Here is a 24,493-nt window from a genome sequence, read left to right as displayed (position 1 = left end):
GTAAACTGCATATTTAGTGTTTTAGCTCTGAACGCATAAGTGAAACTGACAAACACATCAGATGCTGTGTGCTGGAATCTGGTTGTGTACAACCAGAAACGCCCATTAACAGAAAATAAATGTTTGGCGTCATAAAGCTGACAGTGTCTCATTCATACTGACACACTGGCTAAATTACACATAAAAGCTCTGATAACATCATCATTAAATATTGATTTTTAAGGCCAGTGGAGCCAAAATCACATCCAGACGTATTTTACCGATGAGGACATTTGGACCAAACATGTTGAGGAGAATGGTAACAAAATCGACTCTTGTGAGGAAAAGATAGAAAAGAGAAGGAAGGACGGTGTAAGAACAGGGGGAGGGGGGATGGAGAGTGGAGGTAAAGGGTTGGGGGAGTAGAAAGAGATTTAAGGCTGAGGCTCAGAGCAGATGTTAGCGTTGATGATGATGGATGTAGGTTGTTGAGATGCAGAGTTGTTATCATGAGAGGCACTCGCAGCCTCCTCACGGCACACTTTCCCCCAGATGTCACACTGTGTGTGTGACAGAGTGTTTGTGATAGTGGCACAACAAAACGGAGAAAAACCTGAAATGAATAAGCCCCATACTCAAAAATCAGCAGAACCTTTGCAGGATTTCAAAAAATTGCATGTGCAGAGATCCTTTAGGAAAGAAATTCCCACTCAGACTAAAGTCAGCCTTCAGAGGAGCAAGGAGATATAACAAAAGAGGATTTAGAAACTGATTGGCACAGATTAGACTAATGAACAACTATCTTTAATGCTCTTAGGTGCGGACACACTGAAAATCAACTCCCCCTAATGGTCTAAATTGGATTAATTTGGGAGATTTTTCTCTTCTCTCACCCATGAGCCAGGTCACGTTCTCCCCGGTTAAAGCATGCATCACCCGGATACCGCATACCACCCGGCGATAATCGAACACACACATAACATATAGATGCAGCAGGTGGTTCTGTGTGAGCCTGTGAATAGGACATGTTAAGTGGTGGTAACCTGCCGAGTGCTCTAACTAAACAGATAAAAGGTGCAGGGGAGAAACACGCCAGTAATTGATTGCTAATTAGTTCTTCTGTTGTCCTCTATTGGGTTCTGACAGAGCTTTCTATTCACTCTCTGAGGCTTCAGAGCCACAAGAATGACTCATGTTGCATAAACAAATATAGGCTCTCAGATGGCAAAAAATAAAGGTTTTCCACATAAAGCATTTAAAAATATAAATTATAACCAGACATGTTTAGGGAAAACATCTTTCAGATTTAAACAGAGTACAGAGGTGCACACTCTTCCTCTCTGCTGTACATCTCCCTCTCTTTCTCATCAGTGCATGAGAAATTGCCTAATGAGAAATGGGTCGCACATTTCCACAAACTCATTAACCCACGAGCGAGTGAGACTAATTGCTGCGTTTGGGTAATGTGATTTCACATCTGTTACTGCAGCCCAGGACAGAGTAGTCTGCACAGGCCTGGATCTAGAGGGCTGAGCGGTGCGTATAGAGCTAGAGCTAGAGCTCCCAGATCAACTACCCTGGATGGGTGGAGTGGGAGCCTGCATCCAGCAGTTTCATCCACTGTCCTGCACTATCTTGTAAATGCATATCTTGCAATGGGGGTGGGGCCCCTGTCTTCCTTCTGGAGGAAATAAATAACATAAAAAATGATTGACTGCTGCTTGAATGGGTAATGTAGAGGTAAATACATGTGACAAAGAAGCATCGGACTCTAGTTATAAAGAGGAAACAATCAATGGGAAAAATACCCCTGAAAACTGTGACATTAATCAATGTTTCCTCCTTTTTTTCCTCAGATTGTACCCAGTGATTTATAAAAATCTGTCAAAAGAAAAAGGCTGATCAGCTGTTTCCTGCCAAGAAATGACTAACATCACAAACACTGATGTCTTTTCTTTTTTATTGCATCACAAGTCATTTATCTTTATTTTAAACAATTTCTTAACAATGTTTTGGAATTGAAAACAACTAATTTGGGGTTTTCTATTTTTCTTTTGTAGCATTTCAGCTGTTGAATCTTACTGATTAAAAGAAAAAAAACACTACTCTCTTTTTTATATATTAAGAAGTTTATGTCAACTGTCCGTAAATAGGAAGAAATGTAAAAGTAAAATATTTGTACTTGTTTTTGTTTTGGCTAATTTTCCACTCTAAATTACTCCAAGCAATTTTGTGTTAATGGAAAAAGTGAAAACCAACTGTTTAATGTGAGAAAAGTAATATAGTTTTGTTAATTATGATTAATCTTTGTTTAACCTCACTGCATTGTTACAGAAACTTCAATTATAAGTTTACAGGCAGTGGGACAGCTTATGGTAATGCCATATCTCATCAATTACCATTCCATGACCACAAATTGGCCTCAGCGCTGGCAACGAGATGAGGTTAACACGCTGATTAATTTGAGCTGCTGTGATTTCAGGCTCAAGTTGACACTTATACTCTTTGACACAGACAGTGAGGTCCGCTCACTTTCAGAGAGAAAAAGAGGTATTTACCTCGCTCGGGACTGCTTAGAAGCTCGCAGGCAGTACATCTCTCATCAGGATTAATTGAAATCAAACCAAGACATGATGATAATAATAATAATCAAAATTCACAAAAAGTCACACTGATTTCTTATTGTGGAACCAATTAAGATAAATGTCAAATGATCAAAGAGGTGCAAAAGTTAAGCAGATTTAGAGCATTTATCTGTCTGTGAATGTATTATGACAATACTCATAGTCGGCTTTGATTAGAAATTATAAATAATGAATGCAGGTCAGGAAGATCATTACAACTTTAAAGGTGATTTACTTTTCTAGGCATGAAAAACACACCAGATATGATAATGAGGCTTGTTTTCATGGATATTGTAAAAGCCAGTTTGTAAGTGTAATTGCAGCATGCGTTCAGGTAAATGTCGTTCTTTTATCCTATTAATGAGTTCAAATAAAAAAGTGTATTCACATTTGATTCATTAAAAAGCAAATTAAGTGAGTTATTATTTTTTCTACTAGGAAAATTTACAAACATATATTTAATAAATAAAGTAAAGAGAAACAAAATTTCACAAAAAAAAGTGTATTTTTGCATTCCTTTCTTTGGTTTTTCAAATTTCTTAGAGGTGTCATTTTGCCTGCTTCAAAGTAATCCATCTGAATATTTGGGAGTATTGAATACTTCTCCAGTATAATCCACTTTGGTAAATTTCACTGACAGGTTCTTATAGCCACTATAAGCCAAGTCTGCCTACTGGACTCATGCTCATCCAATCTTCTTGCTTCTGACCGTCATGGTCAAAAGCAGGAACTGTCATATCAACGCTTTGACATCTTTACCACGGCTGTCTGTCAACTTCCAGCCTCCATGAGGCCTTTGACCCAGGATTAGTCCCTTGTCTTGTCTTTAAGTGCAGCATCTAGTGGGATTAGTCCAGATTAAGACTGGTCTAAAAATCCTTTAAAAAAAATACTATATTATAGAGAATTGTTTAAATGACTCGCACATTCTTTCTGTTTGGCATTCTTGAAAAGTACTTTTATTCTTGTGTTCATTTTTAAATTGGTACAAACCCGTGAATGTGGCGCATGAAAGATCAAACATTTAGGAAATATGTCAAGTAATAGCACATACAATAAGTTAAAACATGTCACAAAAAAGACCAGCGTGTACAGCAAGAATGTTTCATCTACACAAAACATCCTAAAAACAGAGTAGGCCTACTGAGAGATATATATTTTTTAATTTTCTTTCGTTACTTTGAGATTTTTTTTAGATTTTTTTTAGATTTTCTTTTGCTCTTGTCCTCCTACAAAATCAGCCGCTCCATCAGGGAGTGCCTCTTCTCTTTTGATGATTAAATCCACGTGCACTGCGCATGCCCAGACCCGGATTAAAAGGCTCACTGAGAGTGGCGGATTGGTACCAAATGGCAGCCTATGCCCAATATTATTATTAACCATTTGACATAACACTAACGTCACTTGAACACAATAATGTGTGCAATGACACACTGATGAAAACAAGTACGATTGTTTGGCTCTCAGTAATTTGGCCTTTATTCTAGAGATGATTGCAGTAGTATTTAGCATCAATGAGTGATCAATTCCTGTCAAATTAACGCGACAAACTCGGTTTTCTTCATTTGTCCAAAGGTGGTGTCCGGTTATGTTTTTCTACTGAGTCACATTTGTCTCCGTGTTTTTGCCGCGTTTCAGGCTTCAATTTGTGGTTTTTCATCTAAACAGCAGGAGTGGAAACAGAAAGAAGAGTCACTAAGTGAAACTCATGGACACTGTGTGCTCCAGCGCTTTGCGCCTCAAAGACGCGATGCTTGTCCCTCTCCACATGTCACTGTCCGGGGAGCTACACAGCTGCGGGGAGCCTGATACGTTCGTGGGACCGGACAGAGAGGCCGACATCCCCGGGAAAGGCGACTGGTAGAGGTGAGACTGCAGCCCCGAACCGTTGGAGGACAGCCCGTTTGACAGACCCATTGAGTTCGGCGGGGGGCCCGGACCCAGACTGCACTGTGACAGCGACTGCGCCATGCTGGGCTGGCGGCCCAGGGCCGGCGGGAGCTGAAGCTGGGAGACCCCCGGCATCCCCGTTGCCCAGCGCGAGTCGTTGGCGTGGAACGAGCAGAGGCTGTTCTCCATGGCGGCCGCGGCGGAGAACTGTGGCAGGCCCGGGGTCGGGAGCAGCGTGCCCGGTGCGCGGAAGACGTTGGTTGTCTTCTTCCTCTTCTTCCATTTGGCGCGTCTGTTCTGAAACCAAACCTGGGGAGGAAGACAGCGGATAACGGTCAGAGAAAGACGGCATTTCTGAGACAACAAATATATTTGTATTTAACTTTTACACCCTGGACACTGTGCCATCCCTGAAGGATCCTTTTTACCATTATAAATATATGTTAAAAACATTTTGGCAATATAAAATATAAAAAGTGAAAAAAACTCGCCATAACAGCCAATTGCTTTACTGAATTTAAAATAAATAAAACAATAAGGGGACATTTTCTTATTATGCCAATGGCTGCGTCAAGGTGTTTTTTTATCTTCAAAGGGCTTATTTTTACCACTGAAAATGATCACAAATACCGTTTAGCTTTAATTACAGACATTGTAAGCGTGAAGATATATTATGCTAGTCTTCCACCGACTCGCAGAGACGAAGTGCCAAAAGCGCGCAAAGGGTTTTTATAAAGATTTCATCATCTTCCGCTGTGATTAATGCGCGCGCCAGGCCGCGAGTCGATGCCACCGTATTAAAAAGTGAAATCTCGCTCTCATTCCGCTCAGCCAGCCGTGAAACGTCGCCCAAAGCCATTACACTCGAGGGGGAAAGAAAATGCAATTTCTCATTCCATTAAAAAAAAGTACAATACATTCTGGAGTCCTATTAAGACGTCGCTGATGGAGCATTTTAAAGTAGAGGCTGTGAGGGAATGCGCGCCCTCCAAGGTTGCACCTTCATGTTTACTAACAGAGCAAAAGCGCGCGCATCTTCTGTGGCGTTTGGAATAAAAGAAATACTATTAAAGTGACGGATTATTATTCTGCTTTTAATGCTTTCAATTTGACAATTTGCATGAATTTCACATCATTGTTTAATAAGCCGGTAACTATTATAAATAAAACTGAAAATAGTGTTTGGATTATTATTGCATGGCACTCGTTGTTCATATAAACAATAATCTACGTAAAAATGTTGTATAATTTTTACTATTAAGGTTATAAAAAGGTTATAATTTAAAGATACATATTTATGAATTAAAAAGTACTTTGATGGATTATTGTTTTCTTTTCAAATTAAAAATGATATATAATAGGTTAAAAACGCACATATATTTTTGCAACTGCAATAAATTATTTGTCTAGATAGATAGATAGATAGATAGATAGATAGATAGATAGATAGATAGATAGATAGATAGATAGATAGATAGATAGATAGATAGATAGATAGATAGATAGATAGATAGATAGATAGATAGATAGATAGATAGATAGATAGATAGATAGATAGATAGATAGATTGAGCTCCAAACTAGTTCTACTTCTTCAGCTTCAGCAGATAACTTTGAACAAAAAAAATAAGTTGCTCAGATATGAAATATTGCATTTGACCAAAAACTCAAATATTGCAGAAAATAAAAATAAAAAATAGAGTTACTGTTTTGCATTTTTATTTTCTAAAGCTTCAATTATTGTTAATGATGTTTATACTTTTATGATTTATTACAAGGTCTTGGGAAATGTAATCACATTTGTTTCCTATTTTTATTTTAGCTGCAAAATTACGTACGAAAGATCCATCGAATTTGCGCTGCGCCTCATCCTTTTTTTATGTGATGGAATATTTGTGCTCACAGTGTTTTCAATTCAAAATTCCAGCCACACCCAAACACAACATCAAGCAGATTTTAGAATCGTCCGCATCTGTCAGGTGTTTACCTGAACTCTGGACTCGGTGAGCCCGATCCTCAGAGCCAGTTCCTCCCTCATGAAGATATCGGGGTAGTGGGTTTTGGCGAAGCTGCGCTCCAGCTCGTTAAGCTGCGCCGGCGTGAAACGCGTCCTGTGCCGCTTCTGTTTCTGCTGACTGGCGGTTTGACTGGTGTTCTGCTGCGGCTGCTGCTGCTTCTCCTGCTCCTTCCCGTTCACCGACATGCCGGTGGAGTTGGATCCCACTGTAGTGATGTCTTCCCCCGGCAGGAGAGTGGTTCCTTCCACAGAGTCTGAGCCGGGGGCCATGTCTCCTGGATGCCCCTGATCAGCCACTCCACCTCCAAGCCGACATTTCAGAGCATCTCTATGTCCGAGTAGCTCTGCAGCATCCTTCATCCCTGCAGGTGAAAAGGGAGATCTGAGCAAAGGCAACTTTTACGCTGAGAATAGCTTCAAATATAATGAAGAACAAATACATTCACAACAATTTTACATAATATTTGCTGTCAGATTAGATAAATTAGACAGAACTAAACACAATTAACTGCACATTCCAAAAGTTGAACAAAAAGTAGAAATCTTACACTGGAGAGTAGGGCCAGAGTTTATTGATGATAACTCACCGAGCCGAGCATCCAGGAGGTCGGCGTGAGAAAGCATCGCGTACCGCTCCAGGGCGAAAAGTGCTCCAAAAAATCCCTACAACTTTGGGGCAATTTACAAAAGTATATATCGTCTAAATGAACCAAAATTCGGTTTGTGGTTAAAAAAGGAGGTCCCTTGCATTATAATGTCCTTTAGAGCGACGGGGAGGCGCTTAGTGGTTGAAGGAGCCCGTGCGCTTCCTAGGAAGAGAGCCAATCAGAGCACGAGTTTAAAAATGTCAGAGGCTGACTCTCACCCTCTATTTTTTTTCTTTTTTAAGCGATCACATGCGCGCGCACAAACCCAAACGCGCACAGAAACCTACAATTCAATCCTCTGCCATTCCGTCCTCTGATTTATTGGCTTTTCATGCTCAAATTATTTCAAGTTAAACATCTTAATATGTTTGTTTAATCTCATATAAAGCCTGCACTGAGACAGCATGTATTGCAGGATGGAAGACATCCATGAGGGGGACTGTTCTGTTATTGTTGTTAAATAATAACTCCTTTCCCTTTATACAGAAGTTAAAAATAAGAGAAATGATCTGGTTCCTCTCGTGTGTCCCTATATATATTTATCACTGCTGACTTGTCATTAAAGAAAGTATAAGACAGGAGTCTCACCTCCTCCCAGCTCCACGGAGCCTCACTTCCCTCCCGTCCTTGGATCACAAACAAAACAAATATAGCTCCCATTCCCTCATGGCAGGTGATTTGTGAAGACAAATTGAGGAAATAAATAAATAAACGAGTACAGATGGATTTAAACTCTGTTAGTCATTGGCTGATTTAACTCCCATCGACTTTTCATCAACGCAGGTGCAATTAAAGGTATTTAGGCCTGTTTGCTGCGGACAGAGTCAGACATGGTGGACCCTAAACGATTGTGCCCTTTCAGCAGAGGTCCATAAGAAGGTCTATTATATAATTAACAGGACAGCCATTGATCTGTCTGCAGACAGAGCTGGTTAGATAAGGCTTTTGGCAGATGTCAGGGTGCGCCTGCCGAAGAGACCACCGCCTGGGACTAAATGGGTTTCTCCGCAGCCGCACAATGGAGGCGTCCGAGCGAAGACTCGCCTGCCTCCTTCTGCGCCGCGTGGAGGCAGCTCATCTTTTATGCTCCTCAACAGCAATCTGCCAGGACGCAGGGAAGTAGTCTATGTGGCACAGCGTGAAAACTTTAAGGAAATGGTTCTGGTGCACGGTCCACTGAGATGAGGAAGGCAGTGCGCATGCAGCTCCCCGAGGTTCAGGAGAAGCAATCAACAGAGAAGGAGGCTCGATTCCTTTGATTCAGACCAGGACAGGAGAGAAAGGAGCGTTGGGAGCTGGGAGGCCACACTGCCGTGTGTGAGGGGGCCTGAGCCAGGATTTGGTGTGTATGTATGCTTTGGAGGACACTTGATCTCCAGTTGATGTCAAAGGAGAAGGAAGTGGAGCAGCAGATGGCAGAGATCAGCTTAGACAACTTTTTTACTGTGTTTCACTCCTGCTTCATGCATTTAAGTTTAATTGATTTTTCATTATTAAATTAGTTTATTTATTACAGTAAATTTTCAGTTAAAATATTTGAAAAACAAACAATACATTTTAGTTTTTCTAATGTTAATCATGTTGTATCAAGTAGATGTTTGTAAGTGTGTCACTAATAATTATTAATAATATAAGTATTTATAAATCAAATTTAACACCGAATAGTAGATTTATTTATTTATTTGTTTATTTATTTTTTTATTAAAAATGAAAAACAAATAGTGAATCTTTGCAGATACACCATCTCAGCTGCAGAACAGCAAGCAACACCAAACAAAGAAGAATCCTGCGGGCTCTGTTGGTAAACAGTCAGTCAGCTGTCCGATGCTGAGCTGTAACTTATAGCCGTAATAAGAGGAACCCACTTGAAATGAGCCTACGTCTCACTCAGCCTCACTAACTGGACCACATCCATCTTCTCCAGTAAAAACGCGCGCACTCTAACGATCCTCACGGGTTAATGCGGCGCATCTGGGTGCGCAACGGCTGTTTACACGCGAGGAGACACTTTTTAATAGAAGCGCACCAAAAAAAAAAAACAAGCGCTATTTTGTGGAACAATTTCAGAGATCAAGAATACCGTGTCCACCCTCTCCGCGCTTTTTTAGCAATCAAACTGCGTTAAATTCATTTCTCATCTGTAGAACAAGTGAGAACCAAACAAGCAGCAGAAAGCAGATGAGATTCTTTACAGCAACACACGTTTAGGCATGCAGACACGGGAGGCTTCAGGCCTCTTGCATCTCAGGCATCTGCATCCACCCAGTCATAGGAATCTAACAGAAAATCGATTTTCCATCTGCAGAAACGCGCCTGGAACAAATCACACTGTAGTTTTGTGCAGGTGATTTGAAAGTCAGAGGAATATAAGAGCCAGGCCGAGCAGTAAGTGCGTTGCATGAGCAGCCAGAGAGAGAGAGGCTCAGACAGGCAGATTCATTAATGTTCTTCCACTCCGGCCACCCGGCCCGGCTGCACCGCTCCGCGCATCTCATGCCCCAATTAGAGGCGTTGGCCTCCGCCTGCGGTCCGCTGCTGCTTGATGCTGTGCACAGAGTGGTAATCACGACATCAAATAAAATAATCAGCAAAGAAAAGCGATTTCCTTAATGAGGAAGAGGAGGCGCGTGTCACGGTGAAGGTGGTAAAGGCACCAAGAGTGCACGTGAGTATATGTGGATAGGGAGATGGGGGAGGGGGGTACTAAAATAGTTATAAGAGCCACAATAGATGATGTCATTAACACAGTGGTGTTCCAGTTGAAGGCGTTTTTAGGAGCGTCTCATTACCTGCTGTTAACCCCGTTCTCTGTGTTTGGGATCCTCTGGAAATGAAACTGCCTGTGTGGATGACTTTCAGGTAAAGGTGCACGTGGCATTAAAATACTTACAAGAATACACTTGATTAATATAAAAAAAAACAGTTAATTTCTGTGCTGTATCATTCTTAATTTCCTGCGCTGGCTTTGTTTTTCTACTCGTTCAATTTCAAAAACTACCCGAAGTTTTTTTTAAACGTACAAAATTTAAAAAAATCTACAATATTTGTAAAAAAAAAAAAAAAAAAAGATAATTAACAGGTTTTGAGTCATTTCCAACAAACAAAACTGGCAAACCCCAAAGAGTAAATATTTAAAATTGAACTTAAGAATTCAGACAGAGCTAAACGCCAAATAAAATCTCTTTGAAATGTGATTTGGCTGCTTATTAGTTGGGGGTATCTGCTGAGCGTAGGAGTCCTGTAAGAGTTTTCTACCTTATCATGAGTGCTAGCTTTCTGTTTTTAATTATTTCTCTCTGATAGAGTAGAACATCATTGCTGAGTTTTAGCAGATTGCAAATCACTGGAATTTATGCAAATTAGTATTTTTTAATTATCAGAATTTTTTGGTTGAAGATCAAGTGAACATCAAATCTGGATGTGCTGCAAAGGTTGGTAAATGACAGGAAAAAACAGGGAAAGGGATTTAAAAGAAATGTCAGAGAAATATTTTATTTGTTGCTTGTTTTAATCTAAAATTTCTGAGCTTTTGCTGAGAAAAGTCACAAACCTTTGACTTTACAGGCACTGGCTTCTCATTTCTGTCCCTCCTTGCAGGGCTCCTTGACTTTCCTCCATTTTTGCACTAACATTTTTTACCCTTCAGTCCTGCATTGTGGAGATACCAATAGTGAAAACAACAATTATAACTGTCAGACATAAGTATTAGTTTTATTTATTTTTTTGTTTTTTTAATTTTATGGAATTATAAATCAATGCAATCTCTTTATCAGACAAAGCAAATTTGTAAGAATGGAGCTAAATAAATGCCACCAAATTATCTAATTGAGACTAATCTCCATAGTTAAAATGACCAAAATTGTGATGTTTTTAACCCAACACCGAGATTAAACAGGGATTAACTTTTTGCTGGGTTATTTTATGGTCAAAAATAAATAAGATGAGAAAAAAAACACAAATTTGATTAAAATTAAACTGCTGTAACTCATAAAAATTTTAGTGTCAGGAATTGTTGCTGTGTGACGGTTTTTGGGAGACTATAGGCACAGTGGCAGAAACAAAAAAACAGTTGTTAAATAAAATTAATCATGACAAAATACAAAAAGGTGACAGCAGAACAGATGACCTGACAATGACAAACCGTAAACCAGAGACTTAAATATGCTGAGGAGAATTACCAAATCAATACAGCTGTGGATGATTTTCAACCATAACCTGGTGTGACTGACAAAAGTAAAGCGCCAAAGTACATGACCAAAAACCAAGCTAAAGTACTCAAACCTCACCATTAGCCGACTGTATTTTTCTGAGTATTTTGTTTAAGTTGCTGAGAAGCGTTATGCTTCTCTCCCAAAAGTGTGAGTTATACTCCAGTGCAATTTAGATAGGATTTTTCTTCTTCTTCTTTAATATGGGTTTTCTTGCTGCTTAGACTTCAATTCAAGTGCAACCAAAAAATACAGTAATGTATTGCTCAAAAAGGGGACTCAAAAATATATCTCAGCATGAATAACCCAAGAAATGGGTTGAAGAAATAACTCCTGTGTTTTAAGAATGAAGTTTTAGCCAACAGATATGCATGCAAGTCCCCCTGCAGCCTGAAACAACAGTAAAACTGGGAGGACTTGGGTCAGTAGTGCCTCTGAGTAGCTTGAAATTAGAAACATGTGCTGGTAATTATGAAACTGCAGCAAAGCCACATCATGCAATTTAATGCCTCAGCAAATTAAAGAATAAATGGGATCAGTCTCTTTGACCTTGCTCAGTCTGACTTGATCTACCTGATACTTAGAGTGTGTGACTTGCTCCCTCTGAGGCATGCAGACACACTCACACTGGCCTTAAAGGAAGGTCTACAGCTCACATAAACACACATCCAAACGTGGGCAACATTTGAAGGCAATGAAACCAATAGATCAAAAGCATTCTGTTGTATTCCCCTGTTATTTTCACTCATAACCCCTGTCAGCGTTTCACAGTCCCCCTTAACTTCTCAAATCCCCAATTTTCCCATCAGTCCACTCCCTTTATCTTCCTTTTCTGTCCTCCTTCCTTTCCTCTCAGCCACATTTCTGCTTCTTCTGTGCTGAACACCAGCGTTAAGCCTCCAAAGATTAATTGATCATCAATTTAGCTCTAATTTGGACTAAGTCAGCTGGTAAATGGGGCAGTTTTCCCTGATTGTTAGTGAAATGTGTGCAAGTACATTGATAAATTTTGATTATTTATCAATTACATCCAAATGAATTAAATCTATTGAATAAATTTTTAGCCTGATTGCCATAATAGAGTTTGAAAATATAGCTATTGATAATGATTCCAGGCTAATAGTCTTTTCCGGCCGTGGCTGGCGGCTTGTCGGGATGACAACACAAAACTCATTTTTCACAGAATCAGCTGAGTGGCTGCGAGGCAGATCTTTCATTAATCAGCCACATTACGGAGCTGATACGCCGTAATACGAAACGCTTTCCTCAGAAAGACTCAAACACTTTGTCATATTTTATGTCAATTACCAGTCATTTTGTTGTGTTCCATCAAGACATCTTGTGATAGTTAACATATGCTAAGGGAAAGCTCCACTGTCCCGCCCTCTGGGAGCTCTGCCGGGGGAAGCCGCCTCTGTTTGGGGCAGACAGACAGCAGCTGATGATGAAATGGGCCCTGCTCTTAATTTCTTATTTTCTGGAGCTGGGGCACTTATGGGAAGGGTGGAGCAGGGGCTTTTTAAATGGACCTGCCACCGAGTTTTGCCAACGTTAATGGAAAAGCAGCTTTCTGGAAAATAGGAGATGGGGGGGGGGGGGGGGGGGGGGATCGAATTAGCTCCAGAGAATTTTATGCACACAATAACAAGGGTTGAGGCCTGTTTCCCCGCAGACATTCAAATTAGTGCTGTCATTTTCTCACATTTATTAATTAAAATCTTGCCTTAAATATTCATTCTCCTTCAACAGATGTATTGCTCTAATTTTAGTTAAACAAAAAACAGCATGCATCGATCCTGTACATGTCTTACATTTGCGCTCTCCAGCTCCACTGGGAGACAGGAAGGAATTGAAATAACTGCGATATCAACCTTCCTTTTTAATCAATGATATGGGCCCCTTTGCACCAATCATGGCTGCTGGAAGCAACTTAATGATCAGCATTTAGACTGGGCAGGTAAACCACCGCACTATGGAGCCAACACAAGGGCCAACTGCAGGTGAATTAACCCGGTCCAGGTCTAATATGCTGGTGTCAGCTCTGGTTAGTACATGGCTAACTGTAGCCTGTATTGGCAGTGGCATAGCCTCCAACATTGTCTCCCGCATATGCCAGCAGGTAGCTATCTATAATCGATGGCCACTTTTAATTGGACAAGCTGTCTGTTACTGGACACTGAGGTGGGGGTAAATAAATAGACTAAGGACGTTGCAGATATTTCCCATAAAAAGGCAATCAATGACAGGGCTTATGTAAAATTTGACATTGAACTCTAGATTTAAAACTGCCCTGAAAAGTTGATTTCATAATGTTAGTCAACATCATTTCAAAGCACATTCTCCTCTAAATTGGTCAAACTTGTCTCTAACTGTGGCCATAACTCAATTTACTGCATGAAACAACAACAAATCATTTTTGTGCCTGCTACTTTGTTATGGAAATGTTCTTAAAGCATCACTGTGCTCCTAGTTCGTATTAAGTAGATAAATAAGTTGTTTCCTAGAAAACAGATTGATTTTAGATGTTAGGTTGGGCAGAAATATCTTCACTAATGTAGCCAATGAATGAAATCAGTGCATATTAGACTAATTTCCGCTGTGGTAAGGAGGTCAAAGAAGAGTAGAACTGTGAATTAATTCTCTTTAAAGTGGAACGACCTACTTTTGCTCGGTTGAAGGGCTTTTTACTATTTTCCAAGTGCCGTTCATTATTTCCACAGTGACCCAGGGAGGTGGCCGCTGCCTCAATGAAAAGGCATTTTCTTTCTTTTCTTTTTCTCTCTCGAAAACTCTGAGTGGACTGACAACATCTACGAACTGTTCAGGATCTCAAAAACAACTGTATTTAGGATAATCTTGTTTACTAAACCACTTGCTTCCTCTGCATAAGACATTTTCTTTTTATTCACAAGTCCTTTGCTGTTTGTGTTTTCCAGAGCGACAGGCTGTCAGCGCTGAGAGGAGGCTGGAACCAGGAGACGGAGGGCCACCGGTGGACATACTGCTTTTGGCGCAGCCTCTAATTGATATTGAGCGAGCCGCTGGTGAGAAGTGTGCGGGGCCACTGCTGGCTAATCTATGCTTTAATCAGCCCGTGTAATGAGAGCGGCGGCGGCGCGCACGGAGAAAAAGAGACTTACAAGGGACGTCTGTCAGATTCAGAGAAAAAATGCTTCGTCTGACTAATTGTTTGGATTAACGGATCCCAGAAATCTTCTGGTTATTTATTTATCTGTGTGTTTTCATCTTAGATCAAGGAAAAACTTTGAGAGACTTTCTAAATTTAGAGGTCAGGCGCTGTCCATGGTGCTGAATGCGTAGACGCACCATCTCGATGGTACCGCATTCCTGCTCTCCATGTCCCCCCCCCCCCCCCCCTCCCCCCAATCTCGCTCCCTCCTGAAACATGTCCCTCCAGAACCTGAACACGGTTCTGGTGACCGAGTCTTCCATCCTAGCAGACAGATCCGTGCCGGAGGGAGATGGAAGAAGGGAGGAAGGATGAAGGAAGGCCGCAGACTGAATAGCAAGCGGAACATTAGTGGAGGTGTGTGTAGGAACACTGTCAGGCAATTAACAGGGCATTAGAGATGGCATACACTCATGCACACGCTCACAATCGATCACATAGGTCTACCCTACACGTTACACGGCTTGTCTTTGTCGCTCCGTCGGGCTTCTGTTGATGAATGCACGCAGGAGCCTTGAGAGAAACGTAAAAATGGTTTTGTAAACATTTCGATTTTTAGAGACTTGCGTTAACATGTGCACTGATTTTGCACTTGTGACAATCCCAAAAAAAATCTAAAATAAATATATATATTTTGAAAACTATATTGAAAAGGTGTCATTATTATGTCATAGGCTGGGCCATGTCTAGTTAAAAAATGTTATAATAAAACAAAAACATCCGCCAATTTTGCGCCCAAAGCGGTCCGTCAGTGCACCTGCACGGAGATTAGCCTCATCTCTCCATTGTCAGTGACTGCCGTGTGCAGAAAATCACAGCATAAACGGGACTGCAGTTGGCGTAGATGAGGTGGGGAGTGGGGGATGCGAAGAGAGGAAGAGGTCAACTGATTTGTCATACAAACTCACGAAAATAGAGCGCGCGCCACCGTGGTTACGCGAGGAGAGGAATGGTGGAGGGATGAAGTGGGTTTCCATGCGACAGAGACACCTCACCTCAGTCTTCCCCGCCAGGGTCCACTTCCTGTCCCCGGTGCAAACACTTTGTCCTTTCATCAATCAACCTTGCGCGGGTTTAGGAACTCTCTGACATATTTTCTTTCTCTAATAGTCGTGTTTTATTATATGAAAAAGATGCTCTTACAGTAAGATAAATTAAAAGGGATTTTCGTTGACAAATCGAGATATCCAGCAGTCTACAAAAGTGACAGCCTCTGCCAAAAATGATTGATGCTGCAGACATGGAAAGAAGTCATGTTTTATTTTATTTTATCTTTTTTACCAAATAATCAGATGTCTGGAATGGAGGGATGACAAAACTATTAGACTCGATTTATAAATAGTCGTCTTTATATTTGGGCTGATGTGCCCTTAATCATTTTATTCACTGGAATGACATGCAAATACTGTAATGAAAGTTTCAAAATGTCCGAAATACAACATGCCAACAGGTATTTTATTTTTTTCTTGATACTTCTTTTGGTTGTTTTAGTTTTTATTTATTTATTTTAGTTTTAGGGGAAACAAAAGTGTTATAAAGTGTTAGAAGTGATCACTGTTAAGAAAGGGTCCGCAGAGAGGAGGAGATGGAGACATCGGGAGCGCTCGCGTTTGTGTCGTTCAACGATAAATAGGCGCAGTTACGCTCCGCCAGCGCACTGCCTGTTTACATAGCTCCATTTCAGTTCCTGGCGTTTATGGAGCGTGCCTGTGCGTGCGTGTCCACGTGCACGGGGGGCCTTCCAACCTTGGGGAGAGTCACCTGTGTGAAGATGATCTACTCTCAGATAGAAAAATACAACTAAAGGATAATGGACGCAGAAACACTTGCAAATCCACCATTCAAAATGTTAAATTTCTAAGGTGACTTATTCACACCCCCTCCTGCGTCTGGAGAAACGCGGGTCCTGTTTGCACTTTTCCTCTCCTGAACTCCCCTGCGCCATTACTGCCTATTATTACGCATGCCGGATAAACCCAACGTTATTTCCTATACAAACAAAGTGCCTTGAAAGAGATTACAGAAATACGTATGAAATTCTACTTTAATTTATTTGATCATTCCACATTACAAAGCAGCGCAACGCTCAAATATGATAACAAGTTTTCGGTTTCTTTCATTATGTAAGAGAAATTAGATCTCAATGGAATTTCTTTGGGCCGCAGTGTTTCCACGGATAAAATGTAATTTGCAGGGAGAATTTGTTGTATCTGTCACAAATATTCCCAATTAGCTGCGTAATTATTTGAGGGTTTCTGCAATTACATCTTGAGCCGGTTAAATTTGAAGCTGTGGCTGTCCCTAATTGGTCTAGATTTGATATTTTGCATATTTGCATAATGAGGAAATTGGAAGGAAATTGTGTTCACCCATTTGTGAAAAATTCTATGAATTTTATGAATCCGAAAGCCATCCTCTCGTGGTCTCTGACATTGTCTCCGGCTCCCAGAGGAAGCGGGGCGGGGACGTACTCGGCACGCGTGCGCGCAGACGCACTGGAGGAGAGCGCCGGCCAGCTTCAGCTCTTCAAGCAGCCATGGATCCCCTTTAAACCTACTGCAAAAATTATATAGTTTGATTGACAGTCATACAAAGCTCCTGCAATGGGGTATCAAATATTTGTGAATCCTGTGTTTTCTGATTCATGAAGCTCCTCAGTTTCCTTTTATATTTTCCATCAACTAGCAAACGGTATGGCAGCATGGAGTTTATTAAGAAGCCTTTGATTTTGTCATTAGGTTTATATTAGATAATTCATCCAGATTGGTCCATGATACTTAATTATGCATTATCACGGGGTGCTGATTGATATTGAGAAAGCTAAGTGTTCTATGTAATTGGTAATAAAGAAGGTAATTTTAGAAATTTGTCCAATCAGTAATGATTATGAGGTTGTGAGCAGGTAATGGTGTTAACCCCGCTTGCCTCTTACACAGTCCACCTCTAGCATATCAAATATTGATCATTATGGGCACTACAAAAAGTGGAAATGCCATTTAAATGCACATTATAGGCCACATTTGTGATCTCTTATGAAATATGTGTTTAAAAATAGTCAATGAGGTCAACCTGAGATTTGGTTAAACACTTTGTAAATGTAGAAGGAGCCAGCAGGATGGCATCAATGCTGCTGAAGAAAGTGTCTTCTTCATGCACGGAGCTTTAGCCCACAGAGAGCCATATATCAGAGCAGTAAAAGGGAGACTAAGAGCACTGATGAATGTCTGAGAGATAGATGTGTTAAGTGACCTTGGTACATTACACTCTCCTTCAAAGACCCAGCAAAGAAGACTGAGTCTTATCTTGTTAACCAAGTGTACTTGTGTGTCTTTGCAGTAAACCATTCCTATAATCATCTTCCAGACTCAAAAGCTCTCCAGATCTCTTTAGGACTGTCAAATGGATGCGTGTGTAGGCCTTGCAGCATTTACTGATAGGTTTACTGTAAGTAGTGGTTCATTGAAAAAAGTGAATATTATTCTTAATTGGTAAACAAACTGAAGTTATATAAAATAGAAAAAAAAACATTTAGAAGTGCTGCACCTATCCTTTTTTTTCCAATTTCCTTTTTGAATAACGTAAATGTCAACAACATTCACAGAATAGTTTTCCCCCTTTCCAAAAAAGATCACAGATTTTCACACCATCATTAGAATTAAACTTTTTTTGATATCTTGCAAATTCAGCATATTAAGATAGACTACAAACATCTAATTTATACAAATTCAAATATTATAAAAAAAGTGTTTGAGTTTGTTAATAACATAAAAAAACCACATAAGTCTTGTTAAGGGATCAAAACAAACACAATTCATTGAGTTATGTCTTGAAAAGCACAAAAATTATCCTTCTTTAATATTCACTTGGAGCTCATAAAATTGGCTGCATAATAATTTTACCATTTCATGGGATATTAGACCATAATGACCACAGTCCACCCCTCTACACCCCTACAGGCTATGCACACTCACTGATATACACCTCAACCCCATGGGCAGAGCAGAGTTGGGGCTAATTTATAGGTGAAAATGAAAGGCAAGCTTAATGTGATGGCTTCTTGGAGCCATGATATTATTCGCCCCATCACTCAGGGGGTTCAGGAAGAGGAAGAAACATGTGAGACTGTGGATTAAAGCAGGACGATGGTCAGGTGGGAGAAAAAGGATGGGGACTAAACACTCAGGGACTGGAGGTCTCACAGCACTTTTTTTTAAACGGGAAAAAAAACAACTGCAGCCATGAATGTGTTCCCAATGAATCTACAACTACAAGCCTGAACAAATAGAATCACAAACACACACACAAACGCAGCAACAACGGCAGCAGCAGCAGCTGAAACTGGCGTATTCTACTCTTTGAGTTAATGGGAATAAAATACCTCAGTGGATGAGTGCAGATGTGTTTGATACAAATAGTCATTTTCCTATTTGCTGCCTCATTGGGCATGATGAATGATGGAAGTCAGGGAGGCGGTGTGATAAATGGCAGCACCTTGGCTCTACTGCATGGCCTATTGATTCTCCTTCTTTATTACCCCTCCAACCCAGCTGGCTGCTCTGCCCTATGCACACACAGACATACACAGGCGTTCACACACTAAATACACACACAAAAGCATGCAATGCTCCCAAAGAAACAAATAAACACATGCATGCAGCCGTGTGCTCAGAGCCTGCACACACATCCACGGAGCATGCAGGAGATGCACACTTTGCAGGGAGTCTGAGCAGAGGGGGATGAGAGGCTGCAAGGGAATGTGGTAGAGAAAGAAACAGTGTTTGGAGGAGGAGAGAAAACTGTTTTCATATTCATGGTTGAAGATGTGAGTTGTTCAGGTGAAAGCTGTCATCCAGACAAAGAAGCAGAAATCACAGATGACTCAATTAATGTGTTCTTTCTTCCCGAAAATCTGTCTTTTACATTCACGTTCTCAAAGTCCAAACTGTCTGACGAGGGACATCTCCATGAGTCACATGGTCAAAGAAAGAATCGGGGATGTGGTCAGGAGAAAATAAATATAGATTAATATGATTTCTTTTGAACACCCAAGGAAGTGATGTTAGAGCAGCAGCACAGGTGCAACCACACCTGCAGAGGTCAAAAGATTACTTTCCAATGTAGAAACAGATACAGACACAGATTACAAGCCCTGGAGATGATCCATCAAAAGAATTCCATGACAGTCAGAGAGGTAAAATAGACAGGAAGTCTTTTTTTTTCTACACAAAGGAACAGAGAGATCAAATTTCACTGACCCCTCTCTCCTCAATTTACCTGCTTCATCTTTCAGACGCAGAGGCAGTGAGAGGAACATTTAAGGCAGGTGATAAATGGTTTGTGTGTGTGTCTGTGCATTTGCCTGCCTTACATACATATACTAAAATGATAATTTAGCAAATAGAAAAGCAGTGAACCTAAGAGAAGAGTGAATTAACAATGATCTGTCTTTAAAACTTGATTTATACAATATATGCATGCAATTTTTAATTTTGATCTGAATCTTTTATGTAATAAAGAGATAAAGTTTTTTTTGTTTTTGTAATTTATGAAATGTGTATATTTTCTGTTAAAAGTAGGTGATTTAGTGAAGTAGATATTTACCTTGACTAATATTACATTTTGAGGTAGATTGCAGATAAATGCCTTAAGTGTGTAAAATGAACACCTTTTACCTGCATTTTTGATTAAACAATAAGCTGATCACTGTGCAAAAAATATTCAAATAAACTCATTGTTCATTCATTCATTCATTCATTCATTCATTCATTCATTCATTCATTCATTCATTCATTCATTCATTCATTCATTCAAATAAACTAGTCAAGGAAATGAAATTGTATACTACTTTAATTTTCCATCTACAAATAAGAGTTTTTATAAAAAAAATTCAGTTCTTTAATGGATTTTTTAAATTTCAGACAGATTTTATTGGAGAAAAGAAAATTAATATAAAAGTGTACAATAATCTGTAAGCAGTATCTCAGAAGCAAAACCTGGTAAGAAATGATTTTGTTGATAAAACATATTTATTTATTTATTATTTATAATGGTTTAACAAAAAAGCTGCTGTAAATTTAAATTGAAGCAAAATTTCAATGATTTTATAATCCAGCACACAGAGATGAGTTGAGCACTTCAATAGTTCTGCTACCCTGTCTGCATAGGAGCCATTATTGTGAGTGTATTTATCTGCCTTCATGAAGGCTTTAAAAGTCCATTTGGACTCCTGCCTACAATCACCTTCTCATCGTCGCCGTGGCAACGGAGCCAGGCCTAATTAGTATGCATTATCAATTAACAAACTTAATAGCCGGCAGATTGATTAGATCCTCAGTTATAGGGGCAGAACTCAGGCGAAACATGGAATGAAAAATAATTGTACACACAAGCTTGCATACTCTTTATCTCACACACACACACACACACACAAACGCACACAGAGCAGTAGCAGTCACTCACTAACCTTCTCCTCCTCCTCCTCACTTCCGTAATTACTGTATGCATATGGCAGTGAGAGGATTGGGAATGAAGCAGTGTGAGATTTTGAATAAACCTTCAGTTTTATAATGAGTCAGGGCGCCATGGCTAGTTTAGCTCTGATTGTACTCCTTCTAATGGATGACAAGCCTTCTCCATTCCATACTCATACATAAACTAAAAGCCGAACTGTTAGTGCATCAATACAAACACAAACACGAGCACAACAACGAGTCAAGGAATGCACATCCTTCACACTGATTCACAAAGCACACACCAAAGCAAGACACACAAACTTGTACAAAGCCATACACACACTGAGAATGTAATCAGGCGTTTAGGTTTACCCTCCTATCAGTGTAATGGGGGTTAATGAATGATTAGGTCTAATAATGTCAGAGTGGAGCTCCAGCTTCTCCACATCATGCATCAAATGCGGAAGAGTGAGAGCAGCAACCAAATCCTCCAGTCAGCAGCAAAATATACAAGTCTGCACAGTAGAGTGGACATTCACATAAAATAAAGGAAAATACCAGACCTTAACTCAATGGATAGATAGATAGATAGATAGATAGATAGATAGATAGATAGATAGATAGATAGATAGATAGATAGATAGATAGATAGATAGATAGATAGATAGATAGATAGATAGATAGATAGATAGATAGATAGATAGATAGATAGATAGATAGATAGATAGATAGATAGATAGATAGATAGATAGATAGATAGATAGATAGATAGATAGATAGATAGATAGATAGATAGATAGATAGATAGATAGATAGATAGATAGATAGATAGATAGATAGATAGAAAACACAAATACAAGCCAATAAAAGAAGCACTACCAGTAGTGCACAAGATAAAAAGTCACAAAAAGAATTATCTTTTATATTAAATATGTGATAAGATATTATAAATAAATAAATAAATAAATAAATAAATAAATAAATAAATAAATAAATAAAATGAAAAAATACAATTATTAAAAGCACAAGATTTAAGCTAGCTAAAAGGACAGATGGAAGGCACATTATTAATACTGTATTTATAAGACAAATAAAGTCTATATTATACAGCAATATATTGATAAATCATGTAATAAAATGGTTATAGTATAACGGGGTGGGATTATATAAGTTCGCTTCCTTCCTCTCCCTTTCAAGCAATATTTATTAGTATGTCTAATTATCCTAAGTTTGATTAGTTACTGCTTTTGTGTATTATTTCTAATTAATTGCTTGAAATAAACCATTTCAAATCAAATCAAATCAAATATATATAAGAAAAATAAAGTCTATATTATACAGCAATGAATATATTTATATATATATATAAATATATAGATAGATGTTCAGTTGATTATTCCACTACTTTTAAGTTGTACAAAAATGAATTAGTTCAATAAAACCACTAAAAATACAGATACATGTTGAAATACTGACATTATCCCATTTGTTGTAACTCTGTGCAGTTGAAATGTCATTACGTTTGCACAGAAACTTCTACAGTTGCTCCCTTAACTGGACAAGAGACACAAACATCTGCAAACACTAGGCTTTCATTGCAGTTCTATTGGGCCTTCATGCAGTCAGTACAGTTAATGTCTTATAGTTACACTGCCACAAGTGGGCAGTCTACATTAGCAGGGAAACTACCAAGGAAATAGCTTGACATTTGCTTAACACACACCAATTCTGCAAAACATTAGATTGGGGTTGTCTGTATAACCAAAATAGCCCTTTGATAAAAAATCTTCACTGTCAGAAAAGACAGATATTTGTATTTTAAATATTTATTCTCATTTTAGATCAAATTACTCTTAATCCCTTGACATCTGGATTTACTTTCAGCAATGAAAAAACACTGCTCTTGCGTTTTTGCTTTCTAGTCAATTAATGTAAACTGGAAATAAAAAAACCTAAAAGTGAAACTTGTAAATTCGTTTTGCACATAAAATCTATTTTTTTGTTGGCAATTTGTGTGCTTGATTAAAAAAAACCCTGGTACAAAAATATACTTTTATCATTCAAGTATAGTAACAGATGAAACTAAAAAAGAAAGGGAGCTTTATATAAAATGGGAGAATGGCAAAAATATAAAAGCGGTTTTACAAATTAAATCTCATTATAGTAGAAAAAAGTTTCTATTCAAAACAATTAAGGGATTTTATAATAAAGTCTGTTTAGTATAACATGCCTTGTTTTTGTTTTTTACACTGATGGTGCAAAAATTAAGGAGATAATTGCTATGATGTAGGCTTCTCTCTTTGGCCATGTCTTTCAAATGCAGGTCTAAAGCACAAAGACGGTGGGTGACCTACCACATCACATTCCCGAAAGGCCACTTCATGGACATTAAAATGCAAACGTGTGCATATTTCATCGCGCTAAATTTTATGAAGCATTTAAAGCACCGTCCCTCCTGTAGTAAATCCTAATGCTTCCATTTCTAATTCCTAATATTCATACTCGCCCCCTAAGCAGTGACATTAAAATGTTTTTATCTCCAACAACTAAAAGGTTGAAATGAAAGTGAGTCCAGGTGGGGAGCAACAAATGCATCGACAGCTAATAAGACTCACGTAAAGGCACACAACACACACCTACAGAGGGACTTTAGTGCAGATGTGCGTATGGCCTCCTCTGCTGCATTGTGGCCCAGTTTGCAGCCTTCTCCCTCTGATGTATAACTAGTTGTCCAAGCCTTAATGTTGATTTATTATCTATCCATAAATTAGAAAAATATGTTTGAGAATTCCGTGGTGCAGCCGGGCTCTGCAGACCGTCTGGGGATTGGCTGATGTGTCAGAGGCGCATATTGGCTCGCCGGGCAGCCTTTTGTTTCTCAGCACCAGCAGGCATTTAATGAGTGCTGATGGCTTAAGGTAAATGTGTTAGGACAGACAGCAACAACAGGCACAAAAACAGCCAGCTACATTGGAGAGATGCGGAGTTTCTCAGCAGCAGCAGAAAACTGTTCCTTTTTTCTCCAAATGTCAAAAAACAGCACGCCATTAATCATTCTGCCTTTTTGTGAGAAATATAATATACTATTACAGAAGCAGCTTATTTTTATGAGTGTCATACGGTGTTAGCATTACCCTAAAGACAGATTTGTAGTTACACAAAGCTTCTGTCTTCCATTCAGCTGTTCAATAAATTGCCTCTCCAGAGCCAGCTCATTATTAGCTCCAGTTTCAGCTGTAAGCAAGCCTATTTTTCTCTTATCCTGCTATTATCGAATAAGGTTGATTATTACTGGTAATGATTCTCCAGCAAGCTCCGGCTGACTTGGGCACCTGCATACATACTAATTTCTAATAAAGCTGCAGACATCTCTGGGGCAACATGTTGCAGCTCACACTGGCCTCTGCCACGGCGCCTTCAGAAATGTTTTTTTGTTCCGTTCCCGTTAATCATGGAAGTGATCACGGGTCAAGGTTTAATATTGTGA

General features: G+C 39.4%; 1 protein-coding gene and 1 long non-coding RNA gene across 3 annotated transcripts in view; one reads left to right on the top strand and one right to left on the bottom strand.

Moving 5' to 3' along the window:
- LOC144994611 (uncharacterized) overlaps window positions 1-24,493 on the top strand; it is a 51,933-nt gene that overhangs the window by 12,428 nt on the left and 15,012 nt on the right. Inside the window, exon 2 of the long non-coding RNA XR_013658198.1 lies at window positions 14,301-14,408. This is a non-coding gene — a long non-coding RNA (uncharacterized LOC144994611). The remainder of the gene's footprint in view (window positions 1-14,300; window positions 14,409-24,493) is intronic.
- Window positions 3,531-7,260, bottom strand: LOC101157220 (homeobox protein orthopedia B). Of its 2 annotated transcripts, none has more exons than XM_004072195.5 (3): window positions 7,097-7,260; window positions 6,480-6,871; window positions 3,531-4,802 (listed from the first exon to the last, which is right to left on the bottom strand). In XM_004072195.5, the coding sequence occupies exons 1-3, from the start codon at window positions 7,131-7,133 to the stop codon at window positions 4,299-4,301; spliced, it is 933 nt and encodes a 310-aa protein (XP_004072243.1). In that variant the 5' UTR covers window positions 7,134-7,260; the 3' UTR covers window positions 3,531-4,298. The 2 variants fall into 2 exon arrangements, with proteins under 2 accessions (XP_004072243.1, XP_004072244.1); XM_004072196.5 differs by having other exon boundaries at window positions 7,058-7,255.

This window comes from Oryzias latipes, chromosome 9 (assembly GCF_053564925.1).
Source record: "Oryzias latipes strain Hd-rR chromosome 9, Olatipes_Hd-rR_3.1".
Lineage (NCBI taxonomy): Eukaryota > Metazoa > Chordata > Actinopteri > Beloniformes > Adrianichthyidae > Oryzias > Oryzias latipes.
This window is presented reverse-complemented; position numbering and strand designations above follow the sequence as displayed.